General features: G+C 44.3%; 2 protein-coding genes across 5 annotated transcripts in view; one reads left to right on the top strand and one right to left on the bottom strand.

Annotated features, from left to right (window-relative positions):
* The window catches only part of BEND7 (BEN domain containing 7), a 52730-nt gene extending 36666 nt beyond the window's left edge, over positions 1–16064 (bottom strand). The window contains exons 1-2 of one of the 3 annotated variants that reach the window (XM_081210740.1): positions 15948–16064; positions 9204–9287 (exon numbers count right to left, since the gene is read on the bottom strand). In XM_081210740.1, coding sequence (XP_081066866.1) covers positions 9204–9287; positions 15948–16008 — 145 coding nt within the window. In that variant the 5' untranslated portion in view covers positions 16009–16064. Of the gene's footprint in view, positions 1–9203; positions 9288–9730; positions 9772–15947 lie in introns of those variants that run through there. The other 2 variants (XM_081210742.1, XM_081210741.1) reach the window with 2 other exon arrangements.
* The window catches only part of PRPF18 (pre-mRNA processing factor 18), a 129837-nt gene that overhangs the window by 84100 nt on the left and 23530 nt on the right, over positions 1–22207 (top strand). The window contains exon 1 of one of the 2 annotated variants that reach the window (XM_081210750.1): positions 16219–16232. The exons of the other annotated variant lie outside the window; for it this stretch is intronic. The gene's annotated coding sequence lies outside the window, so the exon portion shown is untranslated. Of the gene's footprint in view, positions 1–16218; positions 16233–22207 lie in introns of those variants that run through there. 2 annotated transcript variants of the gene reach the window in all.

Below are 22207 nucleotides of genomic sequence, written 5' to 3'. Positions count from 1 at the left end.
TTCTGGAAGTCTGTTCTTAACCTGAAACTGTTCTTAACCTGCAGGACCACTTTAGCTAATGGGGCCTCCTGCTGCCGCCATGCCGCCAGAGCATGATTTCTGTTCTCATCCTGAAGCAAAGTTCTTAACCCGAAGTACTATTTCTGGGTTAGCGGAGTCTGTAACCTGAAGTGTATGTAACCCGAGGTACCACTGTATTGCTTCAATGCCACAGCTGTTGGGATGTACAGTAAGTGATAATAAAACAGTTTAATAAAACCTGCTTACAATGTTCATAAAAAGTAGTCTATTCTCATTACAAGAAACAAATGTAAATCACCTTTCTGGAGAGTCATTAAGGCTATGCAAATGTAACAACGTGGAGTAAGAAGAACAGAGCCACAGGAGCCACACACTCTCCAAAATTGTGGGGCATTAAAGGGTTTTAATCAGGGTTAGCAAGTCACATATAACACTGGACCTGGGCACAGGATTTATGAACATGAGGGGAAACAGTAGGTTCGTCCTTTAACATCACTTAATTTTACAACTGTACTGGCCCTTGGAAGTACCAGCAAAACACAGAGGACTAAAACCAATCCCTTCTACTCACCTACTCTGAAATCAAAGAGAGGTTATTTGCACTGAGCCTGGCCTAGACTCTGAAAGAGTTACTTGTTTGCACAATTAACCACTTACTGATTTACTGTATCAAGCTTGAGAACTTAGCCCCTCATAGGATCAATCCATAGCAGCGAGTTGTTAGTTCAAAGGAATTTTATAATGATGGAGAAGATGGAATAACAACAAAATTAATAATAAAAGAAAATGTTACATTTTATTTAATACCTGCCTATTTAATATCCACAGACTAACGTATAGCCAGTCTCTGATGCATAGCAATTCAGAATGTGAAAAGGAAAAATATATATGAAAAATGCCACTGTTTCTAATGACAACTCTGCACATTTAAAAACAATTATGTACTCGGCATCATCTGAGTATTAATTTTATTTATGACTGTGCTTATTTCACACTGAATGTGTGCGTGTTTGGAGCAGAATGTTGCCATTTTGCCCACTGAGGCATGCAAATACATTTCATTAGCAGTAGGAAAAGTCTGTAGCAAACCTATCAAGCATTTTAAGCATGAGTGGAAATGGATATTGAAAACAGACAGCATTCACATAAGATGAATTTTCTACACTGAAGTCCCTTCCTTGCAGGACACATGCATTTTTCTCCACGTACTTGGACTAAACAAACAAAATGCCAAGAGTCTAAGCTTCTGCTTTCACAGCTTTTCAGAGTGGCTGGTCAGGAACCTGATAGAAGTGCTGGGGAAGATCTAGGGAGACAAGAGTCTACTGTGATCTGCAGAAATCCACCATCATAAGCAGCATAAACACGGTTGAAGCAGAAATGAGCAGCCCTTCTGAGTCATATCTGGACCCTTTAATATACAGTGGTGCCTCGCAAGACGAAATTAATTCGTTCCGCAAGTTTTTTCTTCTTGCGAGTTTTTCGTCTTGCGAAGCACGGTTTCCCATAGGAATGCATTGAAAATCAATTAATGCGTTCCTATGGAGACCGCCTTCAGATCAGGTCCAGGGACAGTCTGTCCCCAGACCTCTGCTGAAGGCTGGCGGTGGGAAGAAAAGCCCTTGTCCCGCCGCCAGCCTTCAGAAGAGTTCCCGGAGGGCTGCCTAGGCTGCGGATAGCAGCCTGCTGCCCGGTGCGAGGCAGACATCTGCAGCTTGCGGTGCCCTGCAGGACTTCCCCGCAGGGCTCTCCAAGCTGCGGATAGCAGCGTGCTGCCCCACACGAGGGGCGCTCTCCTGCAGGGCTCCCCAAGCTGCGAATGTCTGCCCCGCGCGAAGGGTGCTCTGCTTAACAGCGCCCCTTGTGCGGGGCAGCAGGCTGCTATCCGCAGCTTGGAGAGCCCTGCGGGGAACTCCTGGAGGGCTCCCCAAGCTGCAGGTGTCTGCCCCACGCGAGGGGCAGCAGGCTGCTATCCGCAGCTTGGAGAGCCCTGCGGGGAAGTCCTGCAGGGCTCCCCAAGCTGCGAATGTCTGCCCCGCGCGAGGGGCGCTCTGCTAAAGAGCGCCCCTCGTGCGGGGCAGCAGGCTGCTATCCGCAGCTTGGAGAGCCCTGCGGGGAAGTCCTGCAGGGCTCCCCAAGCTGTGAATGTCTGCCCCGCGCGAGGGGCGCTCTGCTAAAGAGCGCCCCTCGTGCGGGGCAGCAGGCTGCTATCCGCAGCTTGGAGAGCCCTGCAGGGAAGTCCTGCAGGGCTCCCCAAGCTGCAGGTGTCTGCCCCGCGCGAAGGGCGCTCTGCTAAAGAGCGCCCCTCGTGCGGGGCAGCAGGCTGCTATCCGCAGCTTGGAGAGCCCTGCGGGGAAGTCCTGCAGGGCTCCCCAAGCTGCGAATGTCTGCCCCGCGCGAGGGGCGCTCTGCTTAAGAGCGCCCCTTGCGCGGGGCAGCATGCTGCTATCTGCAGCCTAGGCAGCCCTCCGGGAACTCTTCTGAAGGCTGGCGGGGGAGAAGGGCTTTTCTTCCCACCGCCAGCCTTCAGAACAGCCTTCTGAATGTTGGCGGTGGGGAGGAAAGCCTTCCTCCCACCGCAAATCTTCAAAACAGGTCCGGGAACAGAGGAGAAGCGCTGCGCGCCTTCCCCTCTGTTCCCGGACCTGTCCTGAAGGCTTGCGGTGGGAGGAGGGCTTTCCTCCCCACCGCCAACATTCAGAATGCTGTTCTGAATGTTGGCGGTGGGGAGGAAAAACCCTCCTCCCACCGCAAGCCCCGGGAACAGAGGAGAAGCGCTGCGCGCCTTCTCCTCTGTTCCCGGACCTCCCACCACAAGCCTTCAGGACAGGTCTGGGAACAGAGGAGAAGGTGCGCTGCGCTTTCCCGCTGTCCCAGGAGATTTCCCTATGGGCTTTCGTCTTGCGAAGCAAGCCCATAGGGAAATTCGTCTTGTGAAGCCTCTAAAAATCGGAAAACCCTTTCGTCTTGCGGGTTTTTCGTTTAGCGAGGCATTCGTCTTGCGGGGTACCACTGTATTGTACTCCTTTTATTAATCTGCCCCCGTTACAATACTCTTTTTGTGGAGAGTACTGAACATGGACGGAGCTCTTAGCTAGATTGGACTCTATGGGGCTTTCCCTGGAAGATTCTGTGTGGATGACAACAATAATACTCAGAATCTGTATAGCTCTTTCAACTATTCAAAGCACTTCACATACACTGTCTTCTGCAACAACCCTGTAAGATAGGTCAGTAGTGTTATACCTATATTACCAATGTGCCTGAGGATGAGAGACAATGGCTTGCCTAAGGCCACCTAGGGCGTTCATAGCTGAGGCAAGAACACCAGGGACTTCCTAGATGGTGGCTCAGTTTCTTAGTGGCTACGCTACACCGGCATGGAGCTGGAGGAGGTCTGCTCCTGGCAAATGAAACTGTGGCTTTGAGCTACATACTTGATGGCTCTGCCCTCTATTTGTGGCTGTTGTTGTTTGTTGTTTATTGTATTTTAATGTTTGTTGTGAGCTGCCCTAAACATTTTATTGGAAAGGTTATATATTTTAAAACCTGCATCTGGAGGCCGATCTGGTATTAATGAGGGCAAAGAAGCTGAAGTTTAATGCAGATTAGATGTGGAGGCGCTGTTTGTTGAGATTTCTGCTCATCTGGATGAAGGTATGTATACAACCCATTTTGATTAGACAAATTCATGGAGCAGAGGCCTGTCAGTAACTACCAGCCACCATGGCTATGCTCTACCTCCAAAGCTGGAGACACAGCAATGCTTCCGAACACCAGTTGTTGGAAACCACAGGAAGGGAGAGAGTTCTTGCGCTCTTATCTGCTCACTGGTTCCCCACAAGCATGTGGTTGGCCACTGTGAGAAGAGGATGCCGGACTAGATGGCCCATTGGCTGGATCCAGCTTGCTACTTCCATGTCCTCATCTGCTTAGGAAGGGCAGAATAGTTATATTATCATAATCAGCATCACCACTGAACTAATGGGTGTTGTGCACAGCCCTTATGCAAACCTATATATGTCTGTCTATACAGGTTGAATATCATCTCAATGGTCACTTACACTGCCCATCTTAACTGGATTTGGCTTCAGTTTTAGTTGCCTCTAGCACTGTTTAGATTAGAACATTCACTACTTCGCCTGTTGTAAATGAAAAGAAGAAATATGGTTGGGGGTCATCAGCAAACTCTGTATGACCATTTCAAATGCTTGCATGTAGATGTTAAATAGCATGGGAGATAAAAATAAACTCTGTAGAACTGTAAATAAAATGGATGTGAAAGTGTTGGGCAAAAATCCCCCCACCTTTGCCCTCTGGAACTAACCCATGAAAGAGGAGTAGCAACCAGAGCACAGTATCTCCAACTCCCATCCATGCCAGGCTATCCAGAAGGATAACACAGTCCATGGTACTGAAAGCTGTTGAGAGCTCAAAGATAATAAAAAGGGTCACAATCCCTCTATCTCTCTGGCAAATGTCATCAACCAGTACAACCAAGGAAGTCTCAGTCCTAAAAACATTGTTATCTAGGAATGTCCTGAAATGTGGTGCCTCTGCACCCTTTTAGATGCTTTGGCCAAGATTACCAATGTCCAATAGTTGGACAAATCTGAAAGGTCCTAGGAAGAGTTGTCCAACAACTTCCTTCAAGGCAGCATGGGCCATCCCCTCTCACAAGGTGGCATTAACCTCCCCTTTAGCTAGATGTTATCAGCCAAGGTGGCCAAGGGTCAAGCACACTAAAGGTAGGTCAAACCTTTCCAAGCACCATGTCACCCTCAGGCTGCAATAATTAAAAATGAGCTAAGCAATTGCAGCAAAATGGTGCTAAAAGAACTTCTGGTATTTGTACTGTTGTCAACCAGAAGTACAAGTCAAAGCAGAAGACAATGATTTTTACCTGGAAAATGCTTGGCAAATAATTAACAGTGGGCTGTACCAGGAGTTCCAATTCATCTCCCAGTTATCCAAATGTGTGAGCCTACTCAGTTATCTGGGAAAAGGCTCAAGTGGATGACACAGAGCAGACACTGTGTCAGAGAAGACTTCTATTCTCCATCAGCCTTCAAATGGGTCTAGTCAGATTCATTCTGCATCTTCTTCCACTTGCATTCAAGTTGTCTTTGCAACTGTTTCATCACCACAAGCTCCCCAGAATACCAAGGGTCAGATCAATACAATATTATGTATAGTAGCAATTGTGTCTGTTAACAGAGCCACTTCAGCATTCCACAGATCAAAGAGAGCACAGCAGAACTGCCAGCCCTTTTGGCTGGAAAGTATAGTGGTGGAACTATAAGGAAACCACCTTGCTCCATCAGTTTCCAAAGGCAAACCAATCTAAATGGGCTCCTATCCCTACAAGGAATCAGAAGCACCAACAGCTTAAACCACCTGCAGGTATAGGGCGGTATGCAAATTGAATAATTAAATAAAAATAAATTAAATAAACAGCTTAAACTCAGTGGCCTATGCTGGTAAAATCTTTCTTACAGAGCTCCATAGGAGAGCTGGTGAGATAGACCAAACTAATGTATAAACTAATGTACAGAACATGTTTTAACACTGTGAAGTAGTGCCTAGTATTGTAAGGTAGTTCCCAACACATCTGGTAACGCCTTTGTCAGGGAACCCTCCCATGCACTATTTACTCTGACAGGTAAATGCTTCCTTGTATCTATTATTCAGCAAGAAGAGCCTTATTTCCAAAATGTCACCTTAAGCAGAACAGAACTACAATACAATTCAGTGCCAGAACAATGGTTTTGCATGCACCAGGCCCCAGGTTTAATCTCCAGCATCTCCAGAGTCAGCTGGGGAAAACTTCTGCCTGAAGACCTGGAAAGCCACTGCCAGTCAGTGTAGGCAATACTGAGCTAAATGGACCAATGACTTGACTCAGTCTAATGGACCAATGGCCTGACTCCCATGTTCCTTCCAATGAGTGTTCTGTGTAGTTAGAATCATTGCTCTATTTATTTCTCATTAGAGGAATGGAACATGGTTACTCTGACCCTGATTAATTTTGTTGATCTTTCCCTATTTTGGAGACGTGTACTGTATAATTGGATACCAGTGTTGTCTTCTCTTCCACCAAGGATATCAGAACATTGCTGATCTCCTTGAATAATATTTGCAGGCCAATAGCATTTCAAGGCCTGAAGATGTTCAACATGCACATAAGCCTCAGTACAGGCTTCCTTCCACAAGTAGGAAATTTAGCAATAAAAAACACAATATTCATCTTTTTAATAGTATCATTGACACAGCAATTTACCAATAATTAAGTCAAAAGAAATAAATAAAAATTAAAAAATTGTCCCATAGCACCTTAGAGTGAAGAATATGAAAGCTTATACCCACAACAAACTTAGTTGGTCTCTAAGGTGCTACGGGACAATTTTTTTATTTTTATTTATTTCTTTCGACTGCGTCAGACCAACATGGCTACCTATCTGAACCAATAATTAAGGACAGTGACCTTTTTTACATTGGGGTCTGTATGATATGCCTACTACATACAGTGGTACCTCGGGTTAAGAACTTAATTCATTCCGGAGGTCCGTTCTTAACCTGAAACTGTTCTTAAGCACCACTTTAGCTAATGCGGCCTCCTGCTGCAGCCACGCCACTGGAGCACGATTTCTGTTCTCATCCTGAAGCAAAGTTCTTAACCTGAAGCACTATTTCTGGGTTAGCGGAGTCTGTAACCTGAAGTGTATGTAACCTGAGGTACCACTGTAATTTGGAATTTGGCCCCAAGATTTCAGAAAACATCGCTAGTGTGTTTGACCCAACACTTACATAAGCAATTGTAGCTATTAAAAGAGAAGATGAAAGTAAATTTAATAATATGGACTGCTAATTTTTTTCTGATTGACTATGGTTAAAAATATTGTTTTGAGGACAATGTGCTTTGAGGGTACACATCCTATACCCATTTACTTGGGAGTAAACCTCACTGTATGAGGGACGCGGGTGGTGCTGTGGTCTAAACCACTGAGCCTCTTGGGCTTGCCGATCAGAAGGTTGGCGGTTCGAATCCCCATGATGGGGTGAGCTCCCTTTGCTTGGTCTCAGTTCCTGCCAACATAGCAGTTCGAAAGCACGCCTAAACAAAGTGCAAGTAGATAAATAGGTACCGCTTCAGCAGGAAGGTAAATGGCATTTCTGTGCGCTGCTCTGGTTTCAGTGTTCTGTTGCGCCAGAAGCGGCTTAGTCATGCTGGCCACATGACCTGAAAAACTGTCTGCGGACAACGCCGGCTCCCTCGGCCTGTAAAGTGAGATGAGCGCCGCAACCCCCGAGTCATTCGTGACTGGACTTAACTGTCAGGGGTCCTTTACCTTTTTAAACCTCATTGTACTTTATAGGATTTACTTCCAAATAAACATGTATAGAATTTCACGATCATTTACACTATATAGCCCTTCCCTACTGCAAGCCCACTTCACTCATTTTATTCTGGCAAAATGAAGTTATTGGTCTACCAAAATCTAATTCATCAAAACAAAGATGTAGTAAAACACACAGACACCTGCACTACAGCATATTTCAGTCCCACTTTATATCAGCCATAAACATCTCTGCTTTCTGCACCTCTTCAAAATAAATTCACATTGAAGACTGCACACAGTGTAGCATTCAGTTTTATGAAACTATAAAGTTCTTCACTGTTAATTACACAGATAAATGTCTCATCACACATTTGGTTACCAGGATTGCATAATTAGTTTTCTACATTAACCTTTCAAAAGCAGAATCTCAATTGCAAGTTTAAAACCATTGTAAAAATTGTTTACAACAGACCTATGTTTCCCTGTGCTTCTGGAAAGCAATGCATTCCACAGAAGGCAGAGGAAAGCAATATAAGCATTATGACTCTTAAGAACTTTTAGCAATGGAGGGAGGTTGATAGCTCTATGGAGTCTTTTTTGGGAGACAAAAATCTGAAACCCATTAAATAAAGTAAAATAAATTCACACCTTGCCATGCTATGCCAAAATAACCCTTAACACTATGGAGAAAGCCAAAGGCCTACCACAAGCGATGTAAAAAAAGATGCTTCAAATGTTAAAACCACAAACAGAGAACAGAACCAACGCACCTTTGTGGGTTTGCATAACAGATTCAGAAATGTTTATCTACCCCCATATCTTACCATGCCGCTGATGTCACAGTACGTGAGTCTCTGGTGACGGGCACACTTTCTCCAACACAGCCATTTTACCAGGCCCAGCAGGGGACTTTGTGAGACCACTGCACAACACAACATTGGAGGGAAGTAGCTCATGTGTAATAAGAGTAGCTGTTGCCCCACTTGAAGGATCCGTGTGGCAGCAATGAATGAAATTAAAGAATTCTGTTTACAGCAGTGAGGCACTGAATTCTGCAGTGTCTGATTCTTCTCCATAGGAGAACTTAAGCACTTTTATGGTTAACTGTTTAAAATCTTTGGCATTAAGCAATAAATATGTTTTATAAGATGGATCAAGAGCAGCTAGGATTCTTCTGCATTACAGCAGGTATGAGCAGTTGAACTATAGGGGGTCAGAATCATAGTAGGGGCAATCATGACAGTTATGAGCAATTCACTGATAAAGTCCTATCAAGCTTCAGTTAGGAAGACAATAATATTTCATTATTTTCTTTACACATTTTGGACCCCTGATTTAATTTAATTTGGCTGTGGTTAAGATAAGTGCCATGTTTGCAGAGGTGAAGGGACATTATATTAAGACAACACAATAATCCCACCCATGGCCAAAGCAAACCAAACAAATAGTGGCTTCCTGGAAATTGAATTTCTGTTATCCAGATGTCAAAGATGTAATGCCCCAATTACACAAACTATTGCCAGTGAAGCATGCCAGCAAATATGCAATGTAAATGGGTTGAGCACAGAGCTGCAAACTACATAGTCAGCATCTTGTTCTCTGGGTGAGTGATAATTAGCATTGTGGGTAGACACTAATAAACATTTATGTCTCAAATTACAGCATTCTTAGCAAATGTTAATAAAAGATATGCTGGCAATTGGCAAAATAGAAAGACATTTCAAAAGAACATCCTATAAAACAATGGCGACTACTTCCTATAGGCATGCAGTAATTCTCACCCACCCACATGCTTGCTGCCACAAATGTGCCATTTAGAAATTAATCAACGTGAGAACATACCTAAATAAAATTGTTGCGCTTCTTTGGCCTCCCCATTAACATCATTACTATAGTCAGGGATCTTGTATGCCTCATGGTGATAATCTGGAATTAAAAATAGGGAGATGAATTAGAATTCAAGTGATCTGGGGAAAAATGAACACTGAATACGATGTTACAATTTTATCTCATAATCTCCCAATGTATCTCCTTTTTTATTCCATGCACATCTGATCAGTCAATGAAAACGTGCTCTGTGTCAGCCCTCCCTAAAAACAAATAAAGCCCTCTGCTTTTGCTGAAGGCACTTAACCAAAATATTTTCCATTTTTCAGCAAACAGCTATGTCTGGGGGTTCAGTTGTGGTGTTCATTTTCACAATAAATTAATATAGCAGACACCAACTATCTGGAGTGTTGTCTTTTGCTGTGTCTTTCAGAATGCATGGGAGATTTTGACAGAAATGAAAAGTGTGCCATCCTTACAGACAAATAGAAATTTGTAAGTCTTGCCTGATGACAAAATTAGTGGGAAGCTCAATGAATAACCTTTTAGCTCTTTGGCCTTTTATCTGGGAAGGTTGCCAATGAATTCTAACAGGAACAGATCAGGCTCTATGAATGGAAATTAATAAAAAAATTCAAATAAAACTGAATACATACAATGAATGTAGAAGCTCCCTTTTTATCACAACTACATAGTGAATAAGTAATAATACCTATGCAGGCAGGTATATGCAAGCAGAAAAAAGGAATTATGGCAGGCATTTATAGGAAGACTATATTCCTGGCTTTTGTTTCTGACCCTACTGCTAGCACACTCTGTCCTTAGGCTTGCAGTTGACAGATTAAATATTCAGAAATAAGGAATCTTCAGTAACAGTGGAGTCTGGTATAAGGAATATCCATTACATCCAATGGAAGTGTGATCTAATGTCAGAACAAAACTAGTTTATTGACAATCTATCTCCTCTATGCAAAAATATCAGAGAAATCAAATGATGGGTCCCTAATCCCTGCTCTCATCAGCAAAGGTTAGTGGTGACTGGGATAGTTCAGACAGTAGAGCATGAGACTCTTTCATCTCAGGGACATGGGTTCAAGCCCCCCCCCCCATTGAGACTAGATGACCTGACCCTTGTGGTCCCTTTCAACCCTACAATTCTATGACTGAGTTTGCCTTGAGTGACTACTCAAGATGTTTACTTATGGAGGAGACACCACGTTTTGCATGTTTGTTCTTCTCACTGCTATAGAGCAGGAGGTTCACAAACTTCGTTGCACTGAGTCTCTTCAAAGTAAGAAAACAACTAGATGGATGGTTCTTCCAGCAGGGCTCACACTTGTCCTCAGTTCAGAGGCCAGCAATCAAAAAATGATTGAGGGTGTTAGTCTGCATGAACTCACAGAATGCTTTGAAGTCTCTGCGAGACAGACCCTAGGGAATAAAAAAGCTACACAAAAGAGCTATCGTCCTCATAGGAGTGATCACAAACACAAGGGATAAGGCATTACAAATCTAGCACATTACATTAAATTATTGGCACTTAGCCTACTGGCCCAACTAGTGAACAATGACACCCTAAGATAAAAAAGGCCACAGCAGAAATAGAGAATATGAGCAACATAAGGGTAAGACAAAGAGTAGTATACCCTGAGTTCAAATCCTACTTCAGCAATCTATTCACTGGGGGGGGGGTGTGCTTTAGGCAAGACACTACCTGCCAACTTCAGCCTTTCATCCATGGCAATAAGAATATTGCCTGCCTTGCAGGGATGTTGTAAGAGTCTAGGAGAAAGACCACATAAACTCCAGCTCTTATTAAGTTCTAGGAATAAGAAAGTGTAAAATTAATTCTGGACACGTTTACTGAGAAGTCAGTCCCACTGCCTTCAAAGGAAATGATTTCCAAGTGAGAATGCAAAAACTGACAGCCTAACTCATTTTTACAGCCTAATCCTAAGCACATTTTTGCAACAGGATTTATGTGGTCTTAGGGAAGTGTTATGCACAAAAGGAGATGTATATATTTAAAGATCCCAGGGTCCCTGGAATTGATGGTTTCTTCTGTTCCCTGCCTGAAATAACCACACTGTTATTCTTTAGTATCAAAATGCCCATCATTAGGGTGCCATGGGCATACACAGAGGTGGGGAGCTGCACTGCAAGGGCCACCAAGGGATGAGTACCTGCTTATGCTATTCCCGCCACTGAGGGCTGAGTCACCAGTGTCAGCGTGCCCAAAGCCAGGATTTTACATTTCCTTATTACAAACTCATGCAAACCACTCAGCTTATGTGAAAGAAAATCAACAGATGCACTTGAGGACACCACCATGGTAGTGGTGCCCTTGGCTGATGGGAGTTCCAGCCAGTGCAAGTCCTGCCTGTGTAGTCCATAGAGCTGCTCCTTCATCTACATCGTCTCATGGTGGTTGTTTCTTCATCACACGAGCATGTACCACAGGGGTACACCCAATGCCTGCAGATACCACGGCACCTACAAGGTTTTAACTGGTGAGCTCTCTTTTGAAAAAAGAAGTAAGTCTCTTTCTTCCCTAGAAAGTAAGTTATGGGACAAAATGTGAAGGTGCCTTCTAAACAATTTCTGTGAAATGGCAGTGAGTGTGGTGTGGCCACTCTGTACATTTTTCCTGGTACTAAGAAATGTTCTCTGCTGTTAGACAGAAACAGCATCACTTGGTGGGGGGGGGGAGGGAGGGAGGGGGGTTCTACACAATGAAGGGCAGTAGGACAGAGCCAGGCCTGTGCAGAGCTTGTCTGAGGCCTGGGGCAGGAGTCTTGTCCATGAGACGCTCTACGCTAGTACACAGTAATGCAGGTCCATATTTTAGTATTGAAGGCCTGCAGTGAATACAGTTACACCCATTAAGTCTCTGGGCAGCCAGGAAGCCCAGGGCATTCTTGGCAATGCAGCATAAGCCCATTAGGCCCCTGGCAGGACCCCCGGGGTATACTTAGCTCTTTGAGGCCCAGGGCAGGAGTACCCAGTTGCCCCCCAACCCTCTGTACAGGCCTGGAAAAAGCTAGTTTCCCATAGTAAGTGGAATGTCTCCAAGGGTAGCTGTCCTCCTTATTTTGTGTTGTGCCATGCTCCCCATGGCAGCCATTTTGTGTTATGCCTTCCCCCACCCCAGCAGTTATTCTGTGGCTGGCATCCCAGAACTCTCTCAAAATTCAAAAATTGTGTCCACTGGTCCAAAGAGGCTGGCTATCCCTGGTGCAACAGAACGTTGGGAACTGGGTTTTAGACAAGAGAAACAGAGCGACCAGATCCATTACTTGAATCATGCTAGACAGGAGCACATGATCCATTCAGACATTTGCACTGGGGAGAAAGGAATGGAACTAAGAGTCTGCACTATGTTCACAATTTCTAGCTTTCACCAAGGCAATATGGATTGCTAAACTCTAAATGCAATTTTGAAATAAAGATTTAATATTACAATAAGTGAGCACACAGCCCCTGAGCCAAATGCAATACACAATATTCCTTGGCTAGGAAACATGCCTGCACTGACAAAAATATAAGAAGTAACTACAGTTTGTCCTCCAAAAGTTCAGAACAGACTCTTCTTTTTTTAGATTTTAAAATAAATTAATGCTTCTACTTGAAATTATTATTAGATTTAGGGCCTGGTTCAAGATTCTAAATATCTGGGCATGTGGACACCACTGGTCTCTCTAGCTGAATGGAATACAGGAGGCACCATACAGTATCCTAATATATCAAAATCACAATGCACTATGCACTGACTGCACAACCTCCATTCATTCCAATTGGGCTCATGTGGCCACTGAAACTAATGCTATGCTAACCTGATATTGGCGAGAGTCACAATCATATACAATTAATTGAAGCAGGAGTTCCAGGACAGCAGAGTACTACAGATACTATAAACTTGGTTGAATTCCAGATAATCTTCTAGCAATTATATCATTTTGTCCCTAATCAGATACAATAAATAAAATGTGAGCCTCCTGAACACCACCAATTTGTAAAATGGCTTGTTGCTTACACTGTTACTTAGAGACCACATTCTCCAGGTTTATGAAGTTTAACCTCCAAGTTCATCTGGGTGTCAGAGACATTCTCAATGATTTTCCCCACACCTGTGGAACTCACGTCCTTTGCATTAATTATGAGTCTGAGAAGACTTGCAATACCTTCTCTTCACTGGGACAAGTGCTAATCCTTTACTCTATCCCTTGGGCTGGGTTTCAATAATAAAAAAGATTCATATTATAATACTGTACTTAAGAAGGTTCACTAGACTTTATGCTTCAAACAATGCAACAGAAGACAAATAAGGGTGTATGATTTATGACTCAACCAATGAGACTGACAGGCAATACCAACAGACAAGACTCAACACACACAGTCATTTGGGGAAAAGTTTCAGCAAAGATTTATGCCACCCTTTTGGCATAATTATGACATTGAGCCACCATACGCAGTTCTTTCTGGTGTGGCAACCATTCATGGGATTTTTTTGCTCATTTCCAACCTGTGCTGGTACTGCAGTTTAACATGTCCTGGGAACCTTTATCTTAAGCCCAGACTCCATGAGCAGTAATCACATTGAATGTTTAAAATAGTTATTTTTAACTGTTTTTACCTATAATTTAATTGTTTTATTCTTTTTGTAAACTGCTCTGAAGTTTTTTTTACAATCAAGCAGTGTATAAATGTTATGAAAATAAATACAAACATATAAAATTGTCAAAGTATCAAGGAGGACTATGCATAACATTCAATTAAGTTTTACTCAGAGGAGATATATTGAAATTAATGGATCTAACTTAGCCACAGTCATTAATTTAAATAGATCTACTCTAAGTAAAACTTAGGTGAATACTACCCTACCCAACTACTGTGTCAAAATAGGAAATCAGTACTATATCCAATACAAATAAATCATGAACAGTTTGAGTCACATGAGTGTTAAGTTTAAAAGCTGTAATATATAGTAAACTTCACATAATATAATAATTAGCAGTACCCTGTCTGTCATACTCTCCTTTCCCTGGGATATCATAGTCCAGGGCCTATCAGATCCATGACAGCAAACAAGACTTCTCTGTATTCCTGATGTTATGATTCGAGCAGAAGGAACAGGCCTATTGCTAAGGAAACACCTACCAGGGAAACATCAACTACAGTGGAAACAAATCCTCATATCAGTCAAATAAAAACAACAGCTCAGAAGTGTCAGATGAACCACACACTTTCTAAAATTGTAAATTTTAAAACTGTTTTGTGCACCATCTACTTATTTTTTTTTAATCAAAACATACACGCTTCAATAGGGAAAAGAAACCATTTGTAGAACTGGAGGTCAGATAAAATGCGATGTTGAATATTTTAACCCCTGAGCACTGAACGTAATTTGCATTTACTTCTTATTGCTCAGGACTTATTTGAATCTTATCTTATGGAAACGTATGCGTTCAGCTACTTTTATATACTATAACTTAAGTATAGTTGAAAAGCAAGAAGTTCTGAAACAAATCAGTCCAATTTTCACTGTGTGACAGTTCCCTTACATTAGTCTTTGCTTGTTACTGTCCAGCAGTACAGCAATCACGCTATAACCACAACCCCTTGGTTAAAAAAGTAAACTTCAATACTGTGTTGCCATAGGCTTAAAAAAAAGAGAAAAACGTTTACGTTATCTATTCCTTCTCAGTTCTTTATTTCAGAAATCTTATACTGTATCCAATTTCCACCACAAATGACAAGTTAAAGAAGAGTGTCTGAATTATTTAATGATGAACTATCAAATAAGAAGAAGAGTAACAGCAGCACTAAATTACCTGCCCTCAACTTATCATGCAGGGCACATACGCAGTTCATGGAGATATTTGCGTGCAGTGCTAAGGACCTTCTCCAGCCATGTTTTAAAGTCAAATGAAATAAGAGTACAAACCTCCCAAGGAGAACACCTGTTATACAACACCAAGGACCGATCCATCCATCTATCTATCTATCTATCTATCTATCTATCTATCTATCTATCCACACACACACACCCCTTAGACGAAAGTGAAAGGGCACATTTTTACACGTTTCCTGCCATTATTCTGCTTAGAGATCCGCATTCCTCTTCCGAGGAGCTCACACGGGAAGGACAAGTTGCCTGCCTGCCCCCCCCCCCGCCCCGCGCCCGATCCTGTGTGATTTCACGGGCTGCCTTGTGGACGCGTGTGCTGAAGGCAACCTCCGCCAAGCTCCTCGTCTCGATGCGTGTCTGGGCACAATCGGTCCATAAGGGAGAAACAAAGCTGAAGACAGCAAGCGCACCGAGAGGAATTCAGTACTTGAAAAAGGAGAAAGAAACAGGTCCCCCTCTCCCCAAGTACGAATGTTTCGTTATGTCCCTGATTTGAGCCTTTATTTTTCTTTTAAAAAGGCATTCACCGCGAAACAAGACCTAACTTTATCATTATGTGTCTCATCCGACCGAGGGAAAAAAGTGTCCATTTTATTAAAATGGAGAAGGAGAAGACTCCCCCCCCCATACGCAACACACACGCAGTGCTTCCAGCGTTAGTACAATTAGGGAGTTTAAATATTGAGAGGCGGACAGAAGGGAATGGCACCTATTTCATAACATCCTGCTCTTCCTCTAGATTTGCACAGGAGGTCTCCTTCTCCTTCTTCTCCTTCTTCTCCTTCTCCTCCCCAGAGACGAGCACAAATCCCACACCAACAACAGCGCACCAACACACTCGCACCCCCTACCTTGATTGATCAGTTTAAAGCTTTGGGATTTCCTGCTTCTCTTCCTCGCCGTAAACTCCATGGTGTGTGAGCCAAGGCGAGCGAGGGGAGGCGGCGAGGAAGGAGGGCTGCGAGGCGGAGGGCGAGCAGCAACAGCCGCCCCGCAAGACGACCAAGGGCCGCCTCTCCAGGCAGCCCGAGACGAGCGGGAGACGCCGGAGAAAGAGGCGCGGGGCAACTTGGCTCCGGACTCCCCGCCGCCGCCGCCGCCGCCCAGCCCGTTCCAAACTTTGGCGAGGGGCTGCTGGCCGGCCGTCCCTCCTCTCCCGCCGCGTCGCCTGGCCGGCTTCGGCGGGGGCCTCGGGCCAAGCGGCGGAGGCGGAAGCGGCGGCGGCGCCCGGGATCCCGCTGCCACCTGCTGGGGAAAGCCCAGGCCAGGCGCGCCCCGCGGCGGATGTGACAGGCGGGCCGGCGGGCCGCCACCCCGAGGCCGGCTCGCGAGCGCGCGCCACGCCGAGGACCGGGCGGGGAGGCGGAGGGAGAGGCGGGGAGAGCCGCGTCCTGCTTGCTAATGGAGGAGGCGGCGCCGCCTGCCCTCCTCCCGCGCGGGGCGCCCGGCAAGGGGGCGTGGGGCTGTCGCGGCGGCCAGCCGAGGAGCGCCATTTTGTGCCCTCCGAGCGAGGGGCTCTTCCGACAGGCCGCCGCCGCCGCCGCCGCTCGCTCGCTCCGTGGGCGCCCAAGCTCCTTCCCGGTGGCGGCGGCGGCGCGTGAGGAGACGGTGGCGGGGCGAAGAAGACGCGCGCGCCTCTCCATAAGCAAATGGCCTCCTCGTCCCTCACGACGCGCCGCCGAGAACTCTTGGCCAGGCCTGCCGGGGCAGCTGGCGGGAGGACGGGACCGGGGCTCCGCGGGGAAAGCGCGCCTTGGAGTCGCAAACGCCCCCCAAAAAGAAAGAGAGCCCCGAGGGCAGCGCAGTGAAAGAAAAGGAGGAGAAACGCGCAGGCACTTCTGGGGGGGGGGGGGAAATGCTCGTCGCCAAATAGAGGCGCGCACATAACTTCCTCCAGCAAGCACCATTCATTCTCCACGAGTAGAATAGAGCAAAATCAGATTTAAGAGATAAAGGGCGTTAATTCGTCGGAGTCCGGCAGGATCTGGTGCCGGGCGGCAGAGGCCCCAAGGCGCTCCAGAGCTCCTTGCTCGGCTTTTGTGTGTCAGGTGGATTTTGCAACCGCTGGGCTGGTCAGAAGATAACATAACTAAGTCATGTTAGACAACATGTTAGACAACATGACTAAGAAATACTGTATGTATTTATTCCTAAATTGCTCGTCAAAAATAGCTATTATTTCTACCAAGCATGTTCTTCAAGTACTGCAGATTACTTCGAAGCAAGCAAAAACAAGGTCTGTGGCGCCTTAAAGACTTACAAATTCAACAGCAAGTCAAGTAGATTATTCTATTAAAAAATGAACAGAAAACTTCACTATTTGGCCCAAGATTTACATTTCTGTGTATAAGACAATGTTTTTTGCCCATTCTTTTTGACCCAAATTGGGTGTTGTCTTATACACGAATGGGGAATGCACAAGGGTAAAACACACACACACATTAATGACCTGTCTGTGACTGCCATGAAGAAGCCGCCAGAACCACAAATTATTTCGCCTGGCGCTGTTTTGGGGGACGCTGGCCCTCGCTTGCTGCTGCCTCCTCCTCAATAACTTTGGCCAACTTCCCCCAAGAAAGCTCAACAAGGCAAGGGTGCCTTGCAGGTCGGAGCTCCACTGCTGCTTCTGCCAACCGTTACAGGCTGTTTAAAGTATTGATTTATTAATTTTGGGTTCAAAAAAATAGGAGTCGTCTTATACATGGAAAAATACTGTAAATCAACCTATGACAAATCCGTAACAATGTTCATTTCATATTTTATAAACTCAAGTTGGACACATGCCAAGTAGTTACATTTTGGTTGGAGGCTTCATATGTATTGTTCTTTAGCTATGTATTTTCAATATTGCAACCACTGAAATACACTTGATTGGAATATCTCTTTATTTTTTGCATTGAACATTGATATTGGATTGGTGAATTTTAAAATGAAAAAATAAACAGTTACTGCTATGCTAATTTTTTTGGACTTTAGACACCAATCAAGAAGGGTTAAGAAATATAGTTGCAGCTGTTGTTATGAATAGACATTTTACAAGTTTTAGTAAACAAAGAAAAGAAATGACTGCATCAATGAAGGGACAGTTTTAAACATTCTTAACGCAACAAGTACAGTGTTACACTGCGCAGTTAATAAGCAGCATAAATTATGTTGTTAATTTGTGATACAGCATCCAGGTTTTCCTTCTTCACAGTTCTTACCATCTTGCTTTTCTTTAAAAGGGGGCAGGGAGGGAAAGTTTTAAACCAGCGTTTGGGTGCGGAACCTTTTGCGATCCAAGGGCTGGCTCCCCTTTTGAGTGAGGGAGGCGGGTGGCGCTGGGGTCTAAACCACTGAGCCTCTTGGGCTTGCCGGTTTGAATCCACACAGTGGGGTGAGCCTCTGTTGTTTTGTTGTCAAAAAATTATTAATTTTCCACATTTATAACAAACATAACATATAAAACACACAAAACACATCACAATACTAAAGAAAAAAACAAAACAAAAATATAAACACATTACTTCTAAAACCCCATTTAACTTTCATTGTTAGCTGACTTCCTCAAATCCCCCCTTACTGAATTTCATTGTATCAAACTTTAACAGTTCTCCAAAATCATATTTCTAATAAAATTAACTCTTTCAATTTACTATCTTCTTCTCTTTTCTTAATGATCTAAATCCATAATGTTTTACAGTTCATGCTTATTCTAATCCTAAGCCTGTTTGATACTTTCAAGTGACTTCTAATTATCTTATGTTACAATATTTGGCTAAATAATCTTTGAATTTCTTCCATTCTTCTTGAAACTCCTCTTCTTTCTGATCGCGGATTCTTCCAATCAGGTCGGCCATCTCCAAAAAGTCCAACATCTTCATCTGCCATTCTGGAGCCTCTGTTGTTTTGTCCTAGCTCCTGCCAACATTCGGAAGCATACGAGTGCCGGTAGATAGATACTACTGTGGCGGGAAAGTAAACAGTGTTTCCTTGTGCATGGACTCTGGCACTTGTCAGTGTCCTGTTACGTCCCGCTGCACCAGAAGCAGTTTAGTCATGCTGGCCACATGACCTGGAAAAGCTTTGTGCAGACAAACACCGGCTCCCGCGGCCTGAAAAGCGAGATGAGCGTGACACCCCATAGTCGCCTTTGACTGGACTTAACCATCCAGGGGTCCTCTACCTTACCTTTCCCTTTGGGGCAGCTTTCTGGAAGCAACAGGCAAGTGATGGATGAGGTGAGAGGCAAAAGTGTGAAGCCCCATGAATGTGAATTGCCCCATTGCACTTTATTAGGTATATATTTGCTAAAATTTCTGTGCCACTAACATTGAGGAGGAAGATATGGCAGTAAACAGTTGTGCCCATCTTAAGTCCTCAGAGCTGGCCACGGGGTTGACTGGGTGGATCCAGGAAGTGAGCAATACTTCAAAGGGAAGTACCACTTGTACTGAAGGAGTAGAACATCCCCCTTTGAGGTGCTTCACCTTCAGGCGTGCTTGGAGAAAACTAATTACCTGGATCCATTCCAGTCTGGCTTCACCTTGCCTTGGCCACCCTGACTGACATTCGTTGGGAGAGAAATGGGGGAGTGTGACTCTACTTGTCCTTGATCTCTCTGTTCGGCTTTTGATACTGTCAGGGAGGTTGGAGCATTGTTCTTCAGCTCCTATCTTTAGCGCTGTTTCCAGAAAGTCGTCATGGGACACCACTGTTCAGCAACTGGTGTCCCGAAGGGTTTAATATCCCCCCCCCCAACTATTTAATACCTATACGAAGCCTCTGGGACACGTCATCAGGAAATTTGGAGTAAAGTGTGGGAAAAGATTTATAATTAATTGAAAAAAATGTTGAAATATACATTTATAAGACTGTATAGAAACCAGAGGCCTTTCTTCTTGGAATAACAGGTTTGGAATTTTTGTATGCTGCTTGAACTTTACTAGCTAAAAAGTGGAAAACGCAAGAACTACCAACGGTGGAAGAATGGCAGATGAAGATGACGGATTTTTCAGAGCTAGCCAACCTAACCGGAAGAGTCCGCGACCAGGAGGAGGAGGAGTATCAGGAAGAATGGACTAAATTTAATGATTACTTAGTTAAATATGTCAAGTTAAATTAATTGGAAACAGCTTGCAGTTACTCAGTGGGCTTAGGATTTTATATAAATTAAGTGATGAATTAATATGTTTAATTTCAAAACGAAAAGATGTAAGGATGTTAATGTTCAAGTTAAACTTTATAAGAACTGTGAATTGGAAAACCGTTAAAAGGATATGCATTGAAATTCCACCAAGGGGAAGCGTGGAAGTCACTTAAGAATGTTAATAAGTGCAATTTTTAATAAGGTTATGATTTATGGTTTTTTTATGTGTTTGTTTATAATTCTGTGAAAACCAATAAAAAATTTTTTTTGGGGAAAAAAGGAAATTTGGAGTAAAGTGTCATCAGTACATGGATGACACCCTGTAGGCCGGCTCTCTCTGTTCTGTCTGAATTGGGAGTGACTTTTGGTGGTGAAGAGCCAATAAATTGATGGTGGATCCTGAAAAGACAAAAGTGTTATGATCCAGGAGGTGGGCAGACAGTAGGTCCTGAGTGATGTTACACACCCCTGGGAGGAATAGGTCTACTAGGCAACCTAAGGCCTGGGCGCCGGCTGTGGCCCAATCGCCTTCTCAATGTGGCCCATGGACGGTCTGGGAATCGGCTTGTTTTTACATGAGTAGAATATGCCCTTTTATTTAAAATGCATCGCATAGTGGGGCATAGGAATTCGTTCATTCCACCCCCCCCAAAAAAAACCATATAGTCCGGCCCACCACATGGTCTGAGGGACGGTGGACCGGCCCATGGCTGAAAAAGGTTGCTGACCCCTGGTCTACAGCTCGATTCAATGCTCCTGGATTCAACACTCATTTGGAAGCTCAAGTGCCCTAGGTAGTTTCCAAGTTCCATTTTCTAGCTCCAGTTGGTTCTCCAGCTACCTTTTGGATACAAATAACTTGATCATAAAAGCTTCCAGATTGGATTACTACAATGTGCTATATGTAGGGCTGCCCTTGAAGATGACTTGGAAACTTCAGTTGGGCCAAGTGCAGTGGTGAGATTACTGGCTGGAGTTCCACTGAGATCACATATAACCTTTGTTGCAAAACAGCTGCATTGGTTGCCAGTTGGTTTCTGGTGCTCATGTTAGTGCAAAAAGCCCAAAATGACTCAGACCTGGGGAAAGTCCTAAACACCAGAGGCATTTGATCCTTGGGTGTGTGGTTTGCCATCCATGCTTGACTGTAACATTTCCAATAGGGAATACCTTAAAATTAATCTAGTATCAATTTGCTCTTAACTTCTTTTTTACATTTATATAGTTGGTTTCTTAAAGAAAACTTACCTTGAAAGTTGGAACAGCCCATCTCTCAAAAAAAAAAAAAGACCCACGCTTCAATTCTATGTTCATCCGGCAGTAAGCCCCATTCAACTCAATGGGACTTACTTATGACTAGATAAGCACAGGCCTTTTCCATCACTTAAAGGTAAAGGGACCCCTGACTGTTAGGTCCAGTTGTGGACGACTCTGGGGTTGCAGCACTCATTTCGCTTTATTGGCTGAGGGAGCCGGCGTACAGGTTCCGGGTCATGTGGCCAGCATGACATAGGCTGCTTCTGGCAAACCAGAGCAGCGCATGGAAACGCCGTTTACCTTCCCGCCAGAGGGGTACCTATCTACTTGCATTTCGTGCTTTTGAACTGCTAGGTTGGCAGGAGCAGGGACCAAGCAACGGGAGCTCACCCCGTTGCGGGGATTCGAACCGCCGACCTGATCGGCAGGCCCTAGGCTCTGTGGCTTAACCCACAGCGCCACCTGCAGTCACTTAAACCCTAGCTAAAAATATTCTGCTCTTTTGAAACAGAAACAACAGAGATGGATTGTATCACCAAGCATAGGCATCAACTGTGATTACAGTTTTTCCTTGACCTTAACTTTTCAGTCCTATAGTGACTTACCTTGCAATAAGTGCCATTGAGTATAAGATGTATAAGATTGTACAGTTAATTGTTCAAGCCACCAGAGAACACACATGCTGTGTGTATCAATCCATTGTTGCCACAGTTGGGAAGAACATAG

This window comes from Podarcis bocagei (assembly GCF_964188305.1).
Source record: "Podarcis bocagei genome assembly, chromosome: 10".
NCBI classification, from domain to species: Eukaryota; Metazoa; Chordata; class Lepidosauria; order Squamata; family Lacertidae; genus Podarcis; species Podarcis bocagei.
Note: the sequence above shows the minus strand (reverse complement) of the source record. Positions and strands in the feature narration are given on the sequence as shown.